Source organism: Macaca nemestrina, chromosome 9 (assembly GCF_043159975.1).
Source record: "Macaca nemestrina isolate mMacNem1 chromosome 9, mMacNem.hap1, whole genome shotgun sequence".
Classification (NCBI taxonomy): Eukaryota; Metazoa; Chordata; class Mammalia; order Primates; family Cercopithecidae; genus Macaca; species Macaca nemestrina.
The window spans coordinates 65,457,890-65,472,189 of record NC_092133.1 but is presented as its reverse complement, the minus strand read 5'-3'; the positions used below and the strand labels follow the sequence as shown (position 1 = coordinate 65,472,189).

Sequence of the window (14,300 nt, the reverse complement as noted above, 5' to 3'; positions counted from 1 at the left end):
TCTTGTCATACCAGTTAGCAAGAAAGCCACCAAAAACTCCCACGGTTTTTGGCAGTTTATTAAAAACTTAAACATATTTAACATAAGACAGCAATTCCACTCGTAGGTACATGCTCAAGAGAAAGGAAAACATAGGTCCACACAAAACTGCTACACAAATGTTCACATCAGCATTAGTCACAACAGCAAAAAAATACAAACATCCCAAATACCCACCAACTGGTGAATGCATAAACAAGAATGTGGTATAGCCATAAAATGGAATACTATTCATCAATGATATACTAACAACAAATGCTACAGTATTGATGAATCTCAAATACATTATACTAAGTGAAAGAAACAAAACAGGAAAAGACCACATATTATATAATTCCATTTATATGAAATGTCCAGAATAGGCAAATTCATAGAAACAGAGATCAGTGGTTGTCAGAGACTGGAAGGAGGGGAAATGGAGAATGACTGCTAATGGTACAGCATTTTAAAAAATTTCTGGAGTAATGAAAATGTTCTGGAATTAGTGGTGATGGTTGTACAACTCTAAATTTACTAAAAATTTTAAGCACACTTAAAATAGGTGAATTTTTATGGGGTGTGTGTGTGTGTGTGTGTGTGTGTGTGTATCCCAATACGGCTTAAAAAAAAGAAAAATCCTAGGGCCTCCAAGTCCAAAAGACATAAGAGTCAATACAAATGTGGTAGGCAGAATTCTAAGATAGCCCTCAATATTACTATCCCATGGTGTGCACATCTGTATAATCCTCCTGAGTGTGGGTGAGTCCAGTGAATGTGACAGGATATACCACTCCTGTGATGAGGTTACTAATCAGTTGATTTTTTTAGTTCATTAAAAGGGAGATTATCCTAGCTGGAACTGATCAAACCAGGTAAGCTCTTTAAAAGAAGATGAATGTCAGAGCCATGTTCTCCTCCTGGCCTTGAAGATAACGCAAACTGAGAGAAAGGGGCCACTCAGTAAAGATCTGAGGGCAACCTCTAGGAGCAGACAGCCAACTGCACAAGAAACAAGGGTATCAGTAATAGCACTACAAGGAAATTTCTGCCAAAAACCAGTAAGCCTGGAAGAGAATCCTGAACTTCAGACGAGACTGCAACCTTGGATTGATTTTAACCTGGTAAGTCCCTGAGCACAGGACCCATCTAACCCATACCTGGACTTCTAACTCACAAAAATCCTAAGACATAAATTTGTTATTTTAGGCTGCTAAGTTTGTGGTAATTTGTTACACAGGATTGTACAACTGGAGCTTCAATAGGGCAATATTTATAAACATCAAGTATGTTTAAATCATGAGTTTATAAATGTTACTGAGAAATATAACTAATAGTTTACACCTTTGCAGGATAAGGAATCAAGTTATTATTTTTTAAAACAGGTCAAAGGCCGGGTGCGGTGGCTCACACCTGTAATCCCAGCACTTTGGGGAGATGAGGCGAGCGGATACCAAGGTCAGGAGTTCAAGACCAGCCTGACGAACATGGTGAAACACTGTCTCTACTAAAAATACAAAAATTAGCTGGGCATGGTGGCATATGCCTGTAATCCCAGCTACCTGGGAGGCTGAGGCAGGAGAATCACTTGAATCCGGCAGATGGAGGTTGCAGTGAACTGAGATCACACCACTGCACTCCAGCCTGGGCAACAGAGTGAGGCTCCATCTCTAAATAAATAAATAGCCAAAAAAGGAAAAAGGTCAAGCATTCTTTTTTCTATATGAGCTGTACCACTAGGTCACAAGAGATAGATAACATCTCTTTATAAATGTATTGCATCTAATAAGCAAAAACAAAATGACAGAATTTAAAGTATCACCATTCTGCAACTCCCAGTGAGTTAAATCAACTTAGGTACTGAGTATCAACAGTTGCAAAAAAGAAAAAAGACAAGCTGGGTGCGGTGGCTCACACCTGTAATCCCAGCACTTTGGGAGGCCGAGGCAGGTGGATCACGGGGTCAGGAGTTCGAGACCAGCCTGACCCAACATAGTAAAACCCCCTCTCTACTAAAAATAAAAATACAAAAATTAGCTGGGTGTGGTGGCGCATGCCTGTAATCCCAGCTACTCAGGAGGCTGAAGCAGGTGACACAGCAAGACGAAGAATCAAAGATCTTCAAAGATTTTGATCAAAGCAGAAGCAAACTTGAGTCTGATTCAAGCCTCTGGACCTACCTGCCAACTTAAAGGTAGTAACTGTACCAGGAATACACAAACATAGAGAACTCTACAATTCAAATGATCAAAGTGTTCTTCAACAGATATTATAAGTTAAAGAAAGGTATAAAGAGGGAACCTGGGATTAAGAGAGATTTTAAAACCATATCAAATTTTTCTTAAATGAGCAAGACTAAACAAGAAACACAAGAAAGTGCTACTATAAAAGTCAGTACAGTGGTTACTTTTGAGGGGATGAGAGTGTGATGGAGACAGGACACATGGGGTAGCTGGCAAAGTACTACTTCTTGACTTGGATGATGATTATAAGAAAATATGCCTTATAATAATTTATTTTTGTTGTGATGGTTTTCTACATGTGTTTTGTTTTTCAATGAAAACATTTAAAATGAAAAAAATCTCAGACCAATGAACAATCAGATTCAAGATACAGTAACTTTTGAACTGAAAATACTTACCTATAAGAGATCTTATCATTTTAAAAAATGCTATATATAGTTGATCAGGTCTACGTATGATTTCTAGCAATTCCAAAATGTAATTTTTATTTTATTTTTTTTTTGGAGACAGGGTCTTGCTCTGTCAACCAGGGTGGAGTGCAGTGGCACAATCTTAGCTCACTGCAGCCTCTGCCTCCCAAGTTCAAGCAATTCTCCTGCCTCAGACTCCAGAGTGGATGGGATTATAGGCGTGTGCCACCACACTGGACTAATTTTTGTATTTTTAGTAGAGACAGGGTTTCATCATGTTGGCCAGGCTGGTCTTGAACTCCTGACCTCAAGTGATTCGCCCGCCCTGGCCTCCCAAAGTGCTGGGATTACAGGTGTGAGCCACCTTACCCGGCCTCTAAAATGTAATTTTTGAAAAAATTACTTACTTAGTGTTAGAGACGGGATCTTGCTACATTGCCCAATCTGGTCTTGAACTCTTGGGCTCAAACGATCCTCCCTCCTCAGCCTCCCAAAGAGCTGGGATTAAAGGCATTAGCCACCATACCCAGGATCAAAATGTAATTTGAACACCAACTATTCTTTTTAAAAAACACACTGGAGTAGCTTTATTTTTACCTTAAACATCCCCCCTTTCCTTTATCCCATAAACATCAGCCATGAACTTCAACTGGTCCAGGTGACGTAAGATTACTTTAAACTAGACTGAGGCTATTCTCTACAAGACTTAAAAACAGTAAATAAACCAAATAAATGTTTAGTGAAAGCCTATTATGTAATCAATACCATCATGTATGTTATGGAGACTACAGAAGCACACTCTGATCCCCTGATCTTAAGGAGCTTACAAATTAGCAGGAGAGATAGTTACATGTCATATCTATAAAAGAAATATCTGAGATATTAGGTTGTCTCTCCCTAGAAAGAAATCTAGATTGGTATTACTATATCCCCAGCCCATTAACAAGTCATTTCAATAGGCCAAACACTACTACTTTTACTCTTCTTTCATTTGACGTGCTCCATCCTTTTGATGATTGTCTGCTCTTCTTTAGGCCTCTCTTTTTCTCCGTTTTTTTTTTTTTTTTTTTTTTTGACAGATACAGGGTCTCCCCATGTTGCCCAGGCTGGTCTCAAATTCCTGGGCTCAAGCGATCCTCCCTCCTCGGCCTCCCAAAGTGCTGGGATTAAAGGTGTGAGCCACTGCACTTGGCCTTTTTCTTTTCCCATCTTTTAAAAGGAAGAATACAAGTTAAGTAAAGTTGAAAACCAAAAAATTCACTTCAGATTCAACACTAAGACCCCAATAGGTAATCTGGCAAAGGACCAGAAGAGACAATGCAGTCCAAAAAAAAAAATAACCTCAAATGGCTGGTAAATCTAAGTTCAATTTCTCTAGTAACCAAAGAAATGCAAATTAAAATAATAAGATTGTTTCTGCCTATCAAAATAGCAAAGATTACAAAGTGATCATATTCAGTGCTGCCTTGGGTGAAAAAGACCCATAGGTGGACATGTAATTTAATGCAAATTCATTTTCCAAATTAATGTGTATTAAGATCCTTCAGATATTTCATGAATTGTGGCCTAGCAGCTCACTTTCAAGAATCTATTCTAAGGAAATAATCTTGTCCTACAGAAATTTAGAGAAAAATTTATATATACAGATGTCCATATTACCAAAGATACGAAGAAAGCCATCTGAAAAACAGAAACTGCTTAAATATCAAACAATAGAGGAAAAGGTATGCTTAATATATTACATATACATAAATATTAGAGGAAACATACCCAAATTTTAACAGTGAATTATTTCTATATGAAGAGACTATATATATTTTATTTCCAAAACTGCCTACCACATGAATATATTAACTGAACAAGCAGGGGAGAAAAATCCTAGTATTTTCTATTTTAAAAATTATTTCAAATGTTTTGTGGCTTGCTTTTGTCTATAATATTACCATTCTCCACTATCACTGACCACTAATAAGTATTGATCATATTCCCTAAAATATAAGAATAATCAGCCAGCTGTGGTGGCTCAAACCTGTAATCCCAGCACTTTTGTAGGCCTAGGTGGGTGGGTTGCTTGAGCCCAGAAGCTCAAGACCAACCTGGGCAACATGGAGAAACCCCATCTCTACAAAAAAATACAAAAATTAGCTGAGGTGGTGGTGTGTGCCTATAGTCCCAGTTACCACAGAGGATGAGGTGGGAGAATCACCTGAGTCCAGGAGTACAAGGCTGCAGTAAGCCATGATCACACCACTGCACTCCAGCTTGAGCAACAGAGTGAGACTCTATTTCAAAAACAACAACAACAAGAAAAAAAAAAACAAACAAAAAACCCCAAACAAAAAACTGTATACATTACTGGATAAAGAAAAAGAGAAAAAAGTGAAACCTTACAGAAGGCGTCATAAACATATCTGACCATGCATAGACACATCCCAAAAGTACTGAAGTTCTCTACAGAGTAGCTAGAAATAAGATCAACAGACACAACAGTAACAGTACAGAGAGTTACAAAGAATGTGAAAAAACCTTTAGAAACTTATACCAGAGAATTACTCTCAATCTCTAACTTACTCTCAATCTCTAACTTAATGTTAAAGGAAAAACAAACTTTGGGCAAATTACAGCTCTGATCTGGAGAAACTGTCTGAAACTAGACAGAAGCACATAATCACAAACAGAAAAAAAAATTTTTTTTTTTCATGAACCACACAGGAGACTTAAACAGAAAATTCTGCATGAAATTTAGAGGCTCTTCCCTTGAAAGCCTTCCAGGGTAAGAATCGTTCCTTTGCAGGAAAGATTATGTTCTAATCAATCAAATATTTTAGCTGACCTTTGGGAAAAAAAAAATCTCTCCCTCACAAAATTATTCAAATTTAAGAAACAGCACAAACCACTTTGGTAACTAATTCTGATATCTTACAATTAGATAGTTTTGTCAAACAAAAGATTTACCTTTCCTGAAACAGATTCTCCATCATAGAAGAGATAGTGTTTTTCTACTTTGCCATCTTCAGTTTTCATTTCTGCCATTTTCCTGGTTTCCCCATCATTAAGAACAATATCGATCTCACAAATTGGACCAAAAAAGCCTCCAAGAAAACTCTGAAATAAAATGAAAATGGTCATAATTATCATGTTTAGTCAGACACTACATTTTATAATTTGAATTTAATTACCTATGACCTACGGCAGATCACTTGAGGTCAGGAGTTCGGGACAAGCCTGCCCAATGTGGTGAAACCCCGTCTGTAATACAAAAATTAGTCGGGCATGGTGGTGCATGCCTGCAGTCCGAGCTACTCGGGAGGCTGAGGCAGGAGAATCACTTGGATCCGGGAGGCAGAGGTTGCAGTGAGCCAAGATGGCACCACTGCACTCTAGCCTGGGCAACAGAGCAAGAATTTGTCTCAAAAAAAAAAAGAACATTCATAAGTGTTATTCATAATACCCCCAAATAGAAACATCCAAATATCAATCAACAGAAGAATGGATACACACATTTTAGTATATATTCATATAAATGGGAACACCAAACAGCAATAGAATTAGAAAAGATACAACTACACACAAGAATGAATCACATACACATAATGTTGACTGAAAGAGGTCAGACACAAAAGGAATACACAAAATGTATGTATAACTCCACTCACATAGTAAGTAAAAAACATGTAAGGTATATTACGGTATTACAAGTTAGGCAGTGACTGAAAGAAAGCACAAAGGGAGCTTCTGGCTGCTAGTAATGTTCTGGCTGTTTTTTTAATCTGAGCATTTGATACAGAGGCATTTCACTTGGTGAAAATTAATCAAGCTATACACCTATTCGTGTACTTTTCCATAGTTATTTTACTTCAATTGTTATTTTTTTTGCAATTTTCCTAATGTTATTTTTTAGATGTCAACAGCTGAAAATAATAAAACACTGAACTACAACAACCCTTTTGATTTATAATTAGTTTCTTACCTAATACAGGTGTGCCTCATTTTTATAATTGATAAAATTCTGAAGTTATGTGTATGCCAATTTTTCAAACGTCAAACCCTAAATGTAAAACACGAAAAAGTCCCATAATTCATTTTTAAGCAAGAAAATTTTCCTGTAATTGGCCAGGGGTGGTGGCTCACGCCTGTAATCCCAGCACTTTGGGAGGCCAAGGCAGGTGGATCACCTGAGGTAGGAGTTCAAGACCAGCCTGACCAACATGGAGAAACCCCATCTCTACTAAAAATACAAAATTAGCCGGGTGTGGTGGCGCATGCCTGTAATCCCAGCTACTGGGGAGGCTGAGGCAGGAGAATCGCCTGAACTCGAGAGGTGGAGGTTGCGGTGAGCCGAGATCGTATTGTTATTTTAAACACAAACACACACACAATGTATTCTCTAATGTGGTCTACATATATCTGACACTATTCTTCTCTCCAGCCACTCAGCCTCCAACATTCAGAGTTCTTTCTTCAACAGTTCCAATTTGCTAGTGTTCTTCTTGTCTTAGAGCCAAGCAAAGTATTCTTAACCTAATTCACCCTTTGAGTTTCAGTTTGACTCCCTATCCATGAGACCTTCCTTGACTTCCTAATCAAAACTGGATTCTCCAAATTTCGGTTTCACAAGGCTTATTTATTTAGTACCTGGCTCTCCTACTGAACTGTAAACTCCATGAGGCTCATGTAAGGCAGCGTATGGCATTTAGCAGAAGGCATTAAAATACCTGCTGAATGTTAATTTTGAACAAACACATACCATTCTAATAACAGAAAATAAATATACAAGAGAAATTAACTGAAATCTGGAACAGTTGATAACACTAGCCTTTCTGAGAAAATTAGCATTGGTACAGTAGCAAACTATGTCGATGGAATTTATATTAAACCTCAGTTCTGTCCCCACTTAGGAGAGTCATTACTTTGCTTTAAGTTAGCTTACTTCGTGGCTATGTAGGGCACAAGGTAATACTATACTCAAATGAGATGATGTTTTCCTAAATCCTGTATTAACAAAAGGGATAATTTTAAGAAACTAACTAAAAGAATTACCAGATTAGTACTTTTGACATATGCAGCAAATTTTCTTTTTAGGCCGGGCACAGTGGCTCACGCCTGTAATCCCAGCACTTTGGGAGGCCAAGGCGGGCAAATCACGAGGTCAGGAGTTCGAGAGCAGCCTGGCCAACATGGTGAAACCCCGTCTCTACTAAAAATACAAAAAATTAACTGGGCATAGTGGTGTGCTCCTGAGGCAGGAGAATCGCTTCCACCCAGGAGGCGGAGGTTGCAGTGAGCTGAGATCACGCCACTGCACTCCAGCCCTGGCGACAGTGAGACTCCGTTTCAAAAAAAAAAAAACTTTATTTTTGGCAAGATGTTTTAATCTTTTCTGGCAAAATTACAAATAACAAACTCAAACGTTAATCAGAAAACTAATTTTAATCAGAAAACTATTCTGAACTAATTTAGAAAAAAAGAGAATGGAAAGCATCAGTGATAGGTCACACACACTGTCCATTCCAAGGTAGCTTCCATACTCCAAAAACTTCCTCAAAATGGTAAATTTTGAAATACTGTAGTACATTTTCTCCTAAGGGCTACAGAAATGAGAATGTATAGCAGCTCAAAATCAAGTAGTAATCAAATATGTGCTAAGCTAGCAGGGTAGAGGGGTTGTGTGGGAGGAGCAATCACGAAAGGGTAGAAGACAACATCTTCAAGTAGCAGTCTATTTTAGATGGAAAACAAAATTGGTTATATTGAAGGATAATGCTAATTGGCAGAGAGAGCAGTAAGAATGAGCTCTCCTTCCATATGACATCCACATTAACTCATTTGAGTTATAAAACAGCGACGGAGAAATTAAAATTAATTTTCTTTATTTTTTTTTTTTTTGAGACACAGTCTCACACTGTAACCCAGACTGGAATGCAGTGGTATGATCTCAGGTGACTGCAACCTCCGCCTCCTGGGCTCAAGCAAGCCTCCCACCTCAGCCTCCCAAGTAGCTGGGACTACAGGTGCTCACCACCAAACCTGGCTCGTTTTCATATTTTCTGTAGAGACAGGGTTTCTGCCACATGGCCCAGGCCAGGCACAAACTCCTGGGCTCAAGTGATCCACCCACCTCAGCCTCCCAAAGTGCTGGGATTACAGTCATGAGCCACCTTGCTTGGCCTTAAAATTAATTTTCTCATTCCTTCTGACACTTCCCAGAGCTACTTAAAAGAAAAATACAATTTGAAAACTATAAAAATTGTTTTACAGAGAAAAGGAAATATTGTAACATTTTTCCACATGCATATACTTAACACGCATAGAGTTCCACTTGGGATTTGAAAGCTGACATTAAAAGATCAAATCGCCAGGCATAGTGACTCACGCCCATAATCCCAGCACTTTGGGAGGCCGAGGCAGGCAGATCACGAGGTCAGGAGATCAAGACCATCCTGACTAACATGGTGAAACCCCATCTCTAATAAAAATAGAAAAAATTTGCTGAACATGTTGGCATGCACTTGTAGTTCCAGCTACTCGGGAGGCTGAGGCAGAAGAATCGCTTGAACCCAGGAGGCAGAAGTTGCAGTGAGCCGAGATCGTGCCACTGCACTCCAGCCTGGGCGACAGAGGGAGACTCTGTCTGGAAAAAATAAAATAAAATCACTAAAGTTAAAAAAATGTTAATAGAACTAAAATTGCCACTAATTAAAATAGTATAAACCAAGTTCATTTTATAAAATTTCACGATTAACTAACAATGTAATGATAAACAATGTTTTGACACCATTCTTTAAATTTTTAAATTCCTAACCATTAAAAATATGTGACAAACTATGTGTTATCCTCTATTATTTTCTGAATGCAAGAAATATTTCACAATTAAAAAAAAAGTAGCCGGACACAGTGGCTCACACCTGTAATCCTAGCACTTTGGGAGACTGAAGCAGGAGGATCACTCAAGCCCAGAAGTTCGAGACCAGCCTGGTCAATATAGCTAGACCCCCCATATCTACAAAAATTTTTTAAATTAGCCCAGCGTAGTGGTGTGTTCCTGCAGTCCCAGCTACTTGGGAGGCTGAACCCAGGAGGTGGAGGCTGCAGTAAGCCACTCCTGACTGGGCAGCAGAGCAAGAGCTTGTCTCAAAAAAAAAAAAAAAAAAAAAAGATATTTTTCAATACAATCAAAACACTAAAGTTGGAAGCAATCAAAAGGCATTTTAAAAAAGCCTAGTATAGCATATGCAAAAAAGTAATAGGTTGAATAATAAATTACTGCACTTTAACAAGTTATTCCATGAGAATACAGCATTGGGTTAACATTCAGCACATCAAAAATGAACTAGTTGGCCGAGCACAGTGGCTCACGCCTGTAATCCCAACACTTTGGGAGGCCAAGGCGGGCAGATCACTTGAGGTCGGGAGTTTGAGACCAGCCTTGCCAACATGGCAAAACCCATCTCCACTAAAAATACAAAAAAAAAAAAAAAATTGGCCGGGTGTGGTGGCCCATTCCTGTAGTTCCAGCTACTCGGGAGGTGGAAGTTGCAGTGAGCCAAGATCACGCCACTGCACTCCAGCCTGGGCAACAGAGGGAGACTCCATCTCAAAAATAATAATAATAATAAAAGAACTAGTCTTACTAAAAAACACCTCCAGAAAATTGTGGATATCTTACATTTTACAGGTAGAGAACAAAAAGAAAAAATAACTGAGGAAAAAAGCTTGTCTTTTAGAAAGAGTTGAAAGAGAAAGATCTCTACCCAAATTCTTGCTTTCAAAGTTTTTTCCAAGACAACTTCTGTCATTTGAAATAAAGGGTAATGAAATTAAATTATTTTTCTAATTATTGTAAATCAAATTCTAATACTTTTGATATGTTAAAGAGGAAGTAAAATACAGAACTGTCAAACTGGTAAAGACTAGAAGGAAAGAGAATGAAATTTGTTGAGGGTTAGGATATGATGTAGATGGCAATTCAATTTTGATTTTTTTTTTTTTTTTTTTTTTGAGACGGAGTCTCACTCTGTCGCCAGGCAGAGTGAGAGTACAGTGGCGCGATCTCGGATCACTGCAACCTCCGCCTCCCGGGTTCAAGTGATTCTCCTGCCTCAGCCTCCTGAGTAGCTGGGATTACAGGCGCGCACCACCACGCCTACTTTTTTTATTTTTAGTAGAGACCGGGTTTCACCATGTTGGTCAGGCAACTTCCGCTTCCCGAGTAGCTGGGACTACAGGTATGCGCTACCACACCTAGCCAATTTTTTTTTTTTTTTTTTTTTTTGGTATTTTTAGCCAAGATAGGGTTTTGCCATGTTGGTTAGGCCGGTCTCAAAACTCCCAACTTCAAGTGATCCGCCCACCTCGGCCTCCCAAAGTGCTGGGATTACAGGCGTGAGACACCGCACCCGGTGAGATAAGTGCAGAAATACTACTCACTTCTTTTGGTAAAGATATCTTCAAGGGCGTGTTTGGAATATTGCAATTTTCAGGATTAACTATGAATATGCAAGTTAAAACTCTTAAGGAGCTTTTAAATAACTGGACTGCAATATATGTGACTATAAAAACATGCTAGCAATTGTTTTTACAGTTTTCTAATCTTGGTCTAAACCTCCTATCACTGACTTTAGGTTAATTTAAGATTTTTCATATAATTTGTAAACCCAATATTGAGCATTACCAATTAGCAAAAATACACGTAGATACATGAAAAGGCAACTTTTTAGTCCTCACTGAAGGAATTTCATCAAGTCCACTGGATGTAAAGAAATGCAACTCATTGCATTTCTGAAGTGGAAGGCTGACTCTCAATTCATTTACTTAGCCCATACACAAGCAATGAAACAGCAAATTTTCATACATATATTCATCTGTGCCCATTTCAATGTTTTAAAGTTTTACAATTTAGTTTGAGGAGTAACTTGAAAATAAAAATAAACTGCTCATGAACATAATTCAAAAAAGCGTATTAAAAGTAATAATTACAAATGTAAGCAAAAAATAGGAGGACTTTTTAAGTTTTCTTTTCAAATGATATTCATTTAAAGAGGCCTGCCCTAACTCCCTGACTAGGCAAGGTCCCCCAATACTTCCTTCTTAGTAACTGTCACAATTCTAATTTCCACGTTAAACAAATAATTTACACAAATAAATGTTTATCTCTCCCTACATTGTAAGTTACGAGAGCAGGCGTTGTTTCCACTTTACTCGAGTCCCCTGGGCACACCTGAGCTATTTGTTGAATGAAAGAAAAAAAGCTCTAAGAATGAACATGAATGTCTGGATTCTTTTTTTTTAATGAAAGCAACACCATTACTGATTTTAAAAGTTATTTATTCAAAGTAGCTTTTAAAATATATTCCTGGCTTGGCCTTTTAGCCAAAAGTCTCAAGCAGTCTATTGAATCAGTGAGCTTTGGGAAAAGCAGGTAGTATTAGGACAGCATACAGTAGGCGCTAAATGAAGCGAATTGACTACTACCAGAAAATGGGTAAAATGAGATCTAACCTAGAGGAGACTGCCGACACCCAACTAAATACCATTATGCCCAGGATAGTGCTTCCACGGACTGTGGTGAGAGCACTGATTCCTCTCCCTCCTCTGCTTCCCAGGCCGTTTCAACAACCCAGAGCGTTAAGTTCAGAGAAACAGCTTGGGGACGGAAATGAGAGCCAATGCTTACAACGGCGGGCACCAGACGGGCGTCTCTGGAGTTAAAGACGTCCCCCATTCCAACGTCCTTTTATTTTTCTCTATTTTCCAAGTGTCAACAGAAAGCCTCAACTGGGGTCATGAAATCAAAGAATGTCACCATAGTCAGGTTTTAAAATATCAGTTTATCAAGTTCGTGACACACTGAGTGCCCAAGTCCCCCGCAGAGTCCGGAGCTGGGGGGCTCCCGGCTCACCCCATCAGGATGGAAGAGAGGCTGCCCGGGAGGAGAACAGGCACTGGCTACCTAAGAAGGGGAGGCGGCGACGAGCCCCCGCAGAGGCGGGGTCCGAGTCCCCAGGCAGAGCCACCCACAGGCGGTCGAAGAACGCGGGCAGAGGCTCCGACATGGCCAGGAAAGCACGCCGCCGCCGCCCGTAGGTGCTCGGGCCTTGCCGAGACCGGGAAGAGGTGGCGCCGCCCGCTTTTCCCAGACCCAGGGGTGGCCCGACAGGCCTAACCCCGCTCCCCGCCCTGCTCGCCCGTCCCCTCCTCCGGCGACGCCCGACCCGCGGTTGGCCAGCCAGCCGCGCGCTCCGGGGCGAGGGCGGGAGGCGAGCGCGCGGGCCGCCGCGCACTCACCATTGTCAGCCCCGCCGCCGCGTCTCCTCCACTCCACTCCTCTCCTCTTCCCTCAGGAGAACTCCCAGCCCCGACTCCCTCCGCTCCGGCGCCCCGTCACGTGACCTCGGGCCGCCCGCCACACGTGACCACTCCCTTCCTCTCCCCTTCCCCCCGCACCCGTCCCTCTCCCGGCCTCACGCCCCGCCCTGCTGGCCGCCCGACTGCGGGGAGAGGCCGCTTAGAGGCGGGGCCTTAGGCTCCACCCTTCGGGGGGCGGGGAGGGGCGGGAAAATGACGTCGAGTGGGCGGGGCCCGGGCAGACGCAGGTTCGCGGGCTCCTCCTTGCCCTGTCTTTGGTCAGCGGACTAGCTGTTCCGTGTCTTGCCTCTTTGCCACACCCAGTTCCTGTGAAAGTTTGAGCGGCTGGGAAGGAAGGAGGAGAGGAAGGGTTATTCTGGAGGCACTCTCCTTGGCTGGGTCCCTGGGGTGCCAAGGCAGATGGGAGCCCCTGCTTCCTTAGGCCTGGTAAGAGATGTGCTCTCTTCGTCCAGGGCGAGGCGTTCTGCCCCCTTGCCGGAACGCAGCCCCGCTCCGCCTCCATCTGAGTCTGGGTTTTCTTAACTTGGCTTTCTCGCCTCTGAAGAGAAGACCAATAGAAAAAATCCTAGGATACAACTTTCATTGCTTCCCAAAGTCCCCAGATGGCCCCTGAGCGACCCACCCTGAGCCTGGAGGGCTCACAAACCCACCGTTCCGCCCAGCCGTTCTGAGAGGGCAAAGCTGTTCCCCCAAAAGTCCCACGGTGCAACTGAAGACTACGCTGGCCTGAACTGGATCCTCCTCCCTGGTGTAAACCTGTAGGACCTCCAGATGAGGAAAGTACCGTGTGGGATTTGAAGGGCCACAGTGCACTCTATGCATAACCAAAGCAGAAGAAAAATCCATCACTGAACGCACTATAATTACCCCACCTTAACAAAATCAAGTTTGTGAGGCAAGGCCATAAAACAGGTCTCAAAAAAAATTTTTTTATACTTAATCCTCAGTGTGAGTCTCAAATTTGAGAGAATTGAAATCAGAGTATCATCTGTAACCGCAATAGAACTAAAACTAGAAATCAACCTAAAAAAGGCAGAAAATTCCGGAAATATTGGAAATCAAGCAACATAATTCCAAATCTCTAGGTCAAAGAAGAGATCAATGGAAATTTAAAAATAAGTTGAGGCCGAGCACGGAGGCTCACACTTGTAATCCCAACACTTTGGGAGGCCAAGGCAGGCGGATCACCTGAGGTCAGGCACGAGTATCTCTTGAACCCGGGAAGCGGAGGTTGCAGTGACCCGCGATAGAGCCACTGCACTCCAGC

General features: G+C 41.2%; 1 protein-coding gene across 2 annotated transcripts in view; it reads right to left on the bottom strand.

Moving 5' to 3' along the window:
• The window catches only part of LOC105466102 (VPS26 retromer complex component A), a 52,393-nt gene extending 39,297 nt beyond the window's left edge, over positions 1-13,096 (bottom strand). The window contains exons 1-2 of one of the 2 annotated variants that reach the window (XM_024788012.2): positions 12,953-13,096; positions 5,624-5,773 (exon numbers count right to left, since the gene is read on the bottom strand). In XM_024788012.2, the coding sequence (XP_024643780.1) occupies positions 5,624-5,773; positions 12,953-12,955 (153 nt within the window). In that variant the 5' untranslated portion in view covers positions 12,956-13,096. Of the gene's footprint in view, positions 1-5,623; positions 5,774-12,617; positions 12,848-12,952 lie in introns of those variants that run through there. The other variant, XM_011715038.3, reaches the window with a different exon arrangement.
• Between the last annotated feature and the right edge of the window lie 1,204 nt (positions 13,097-14,300).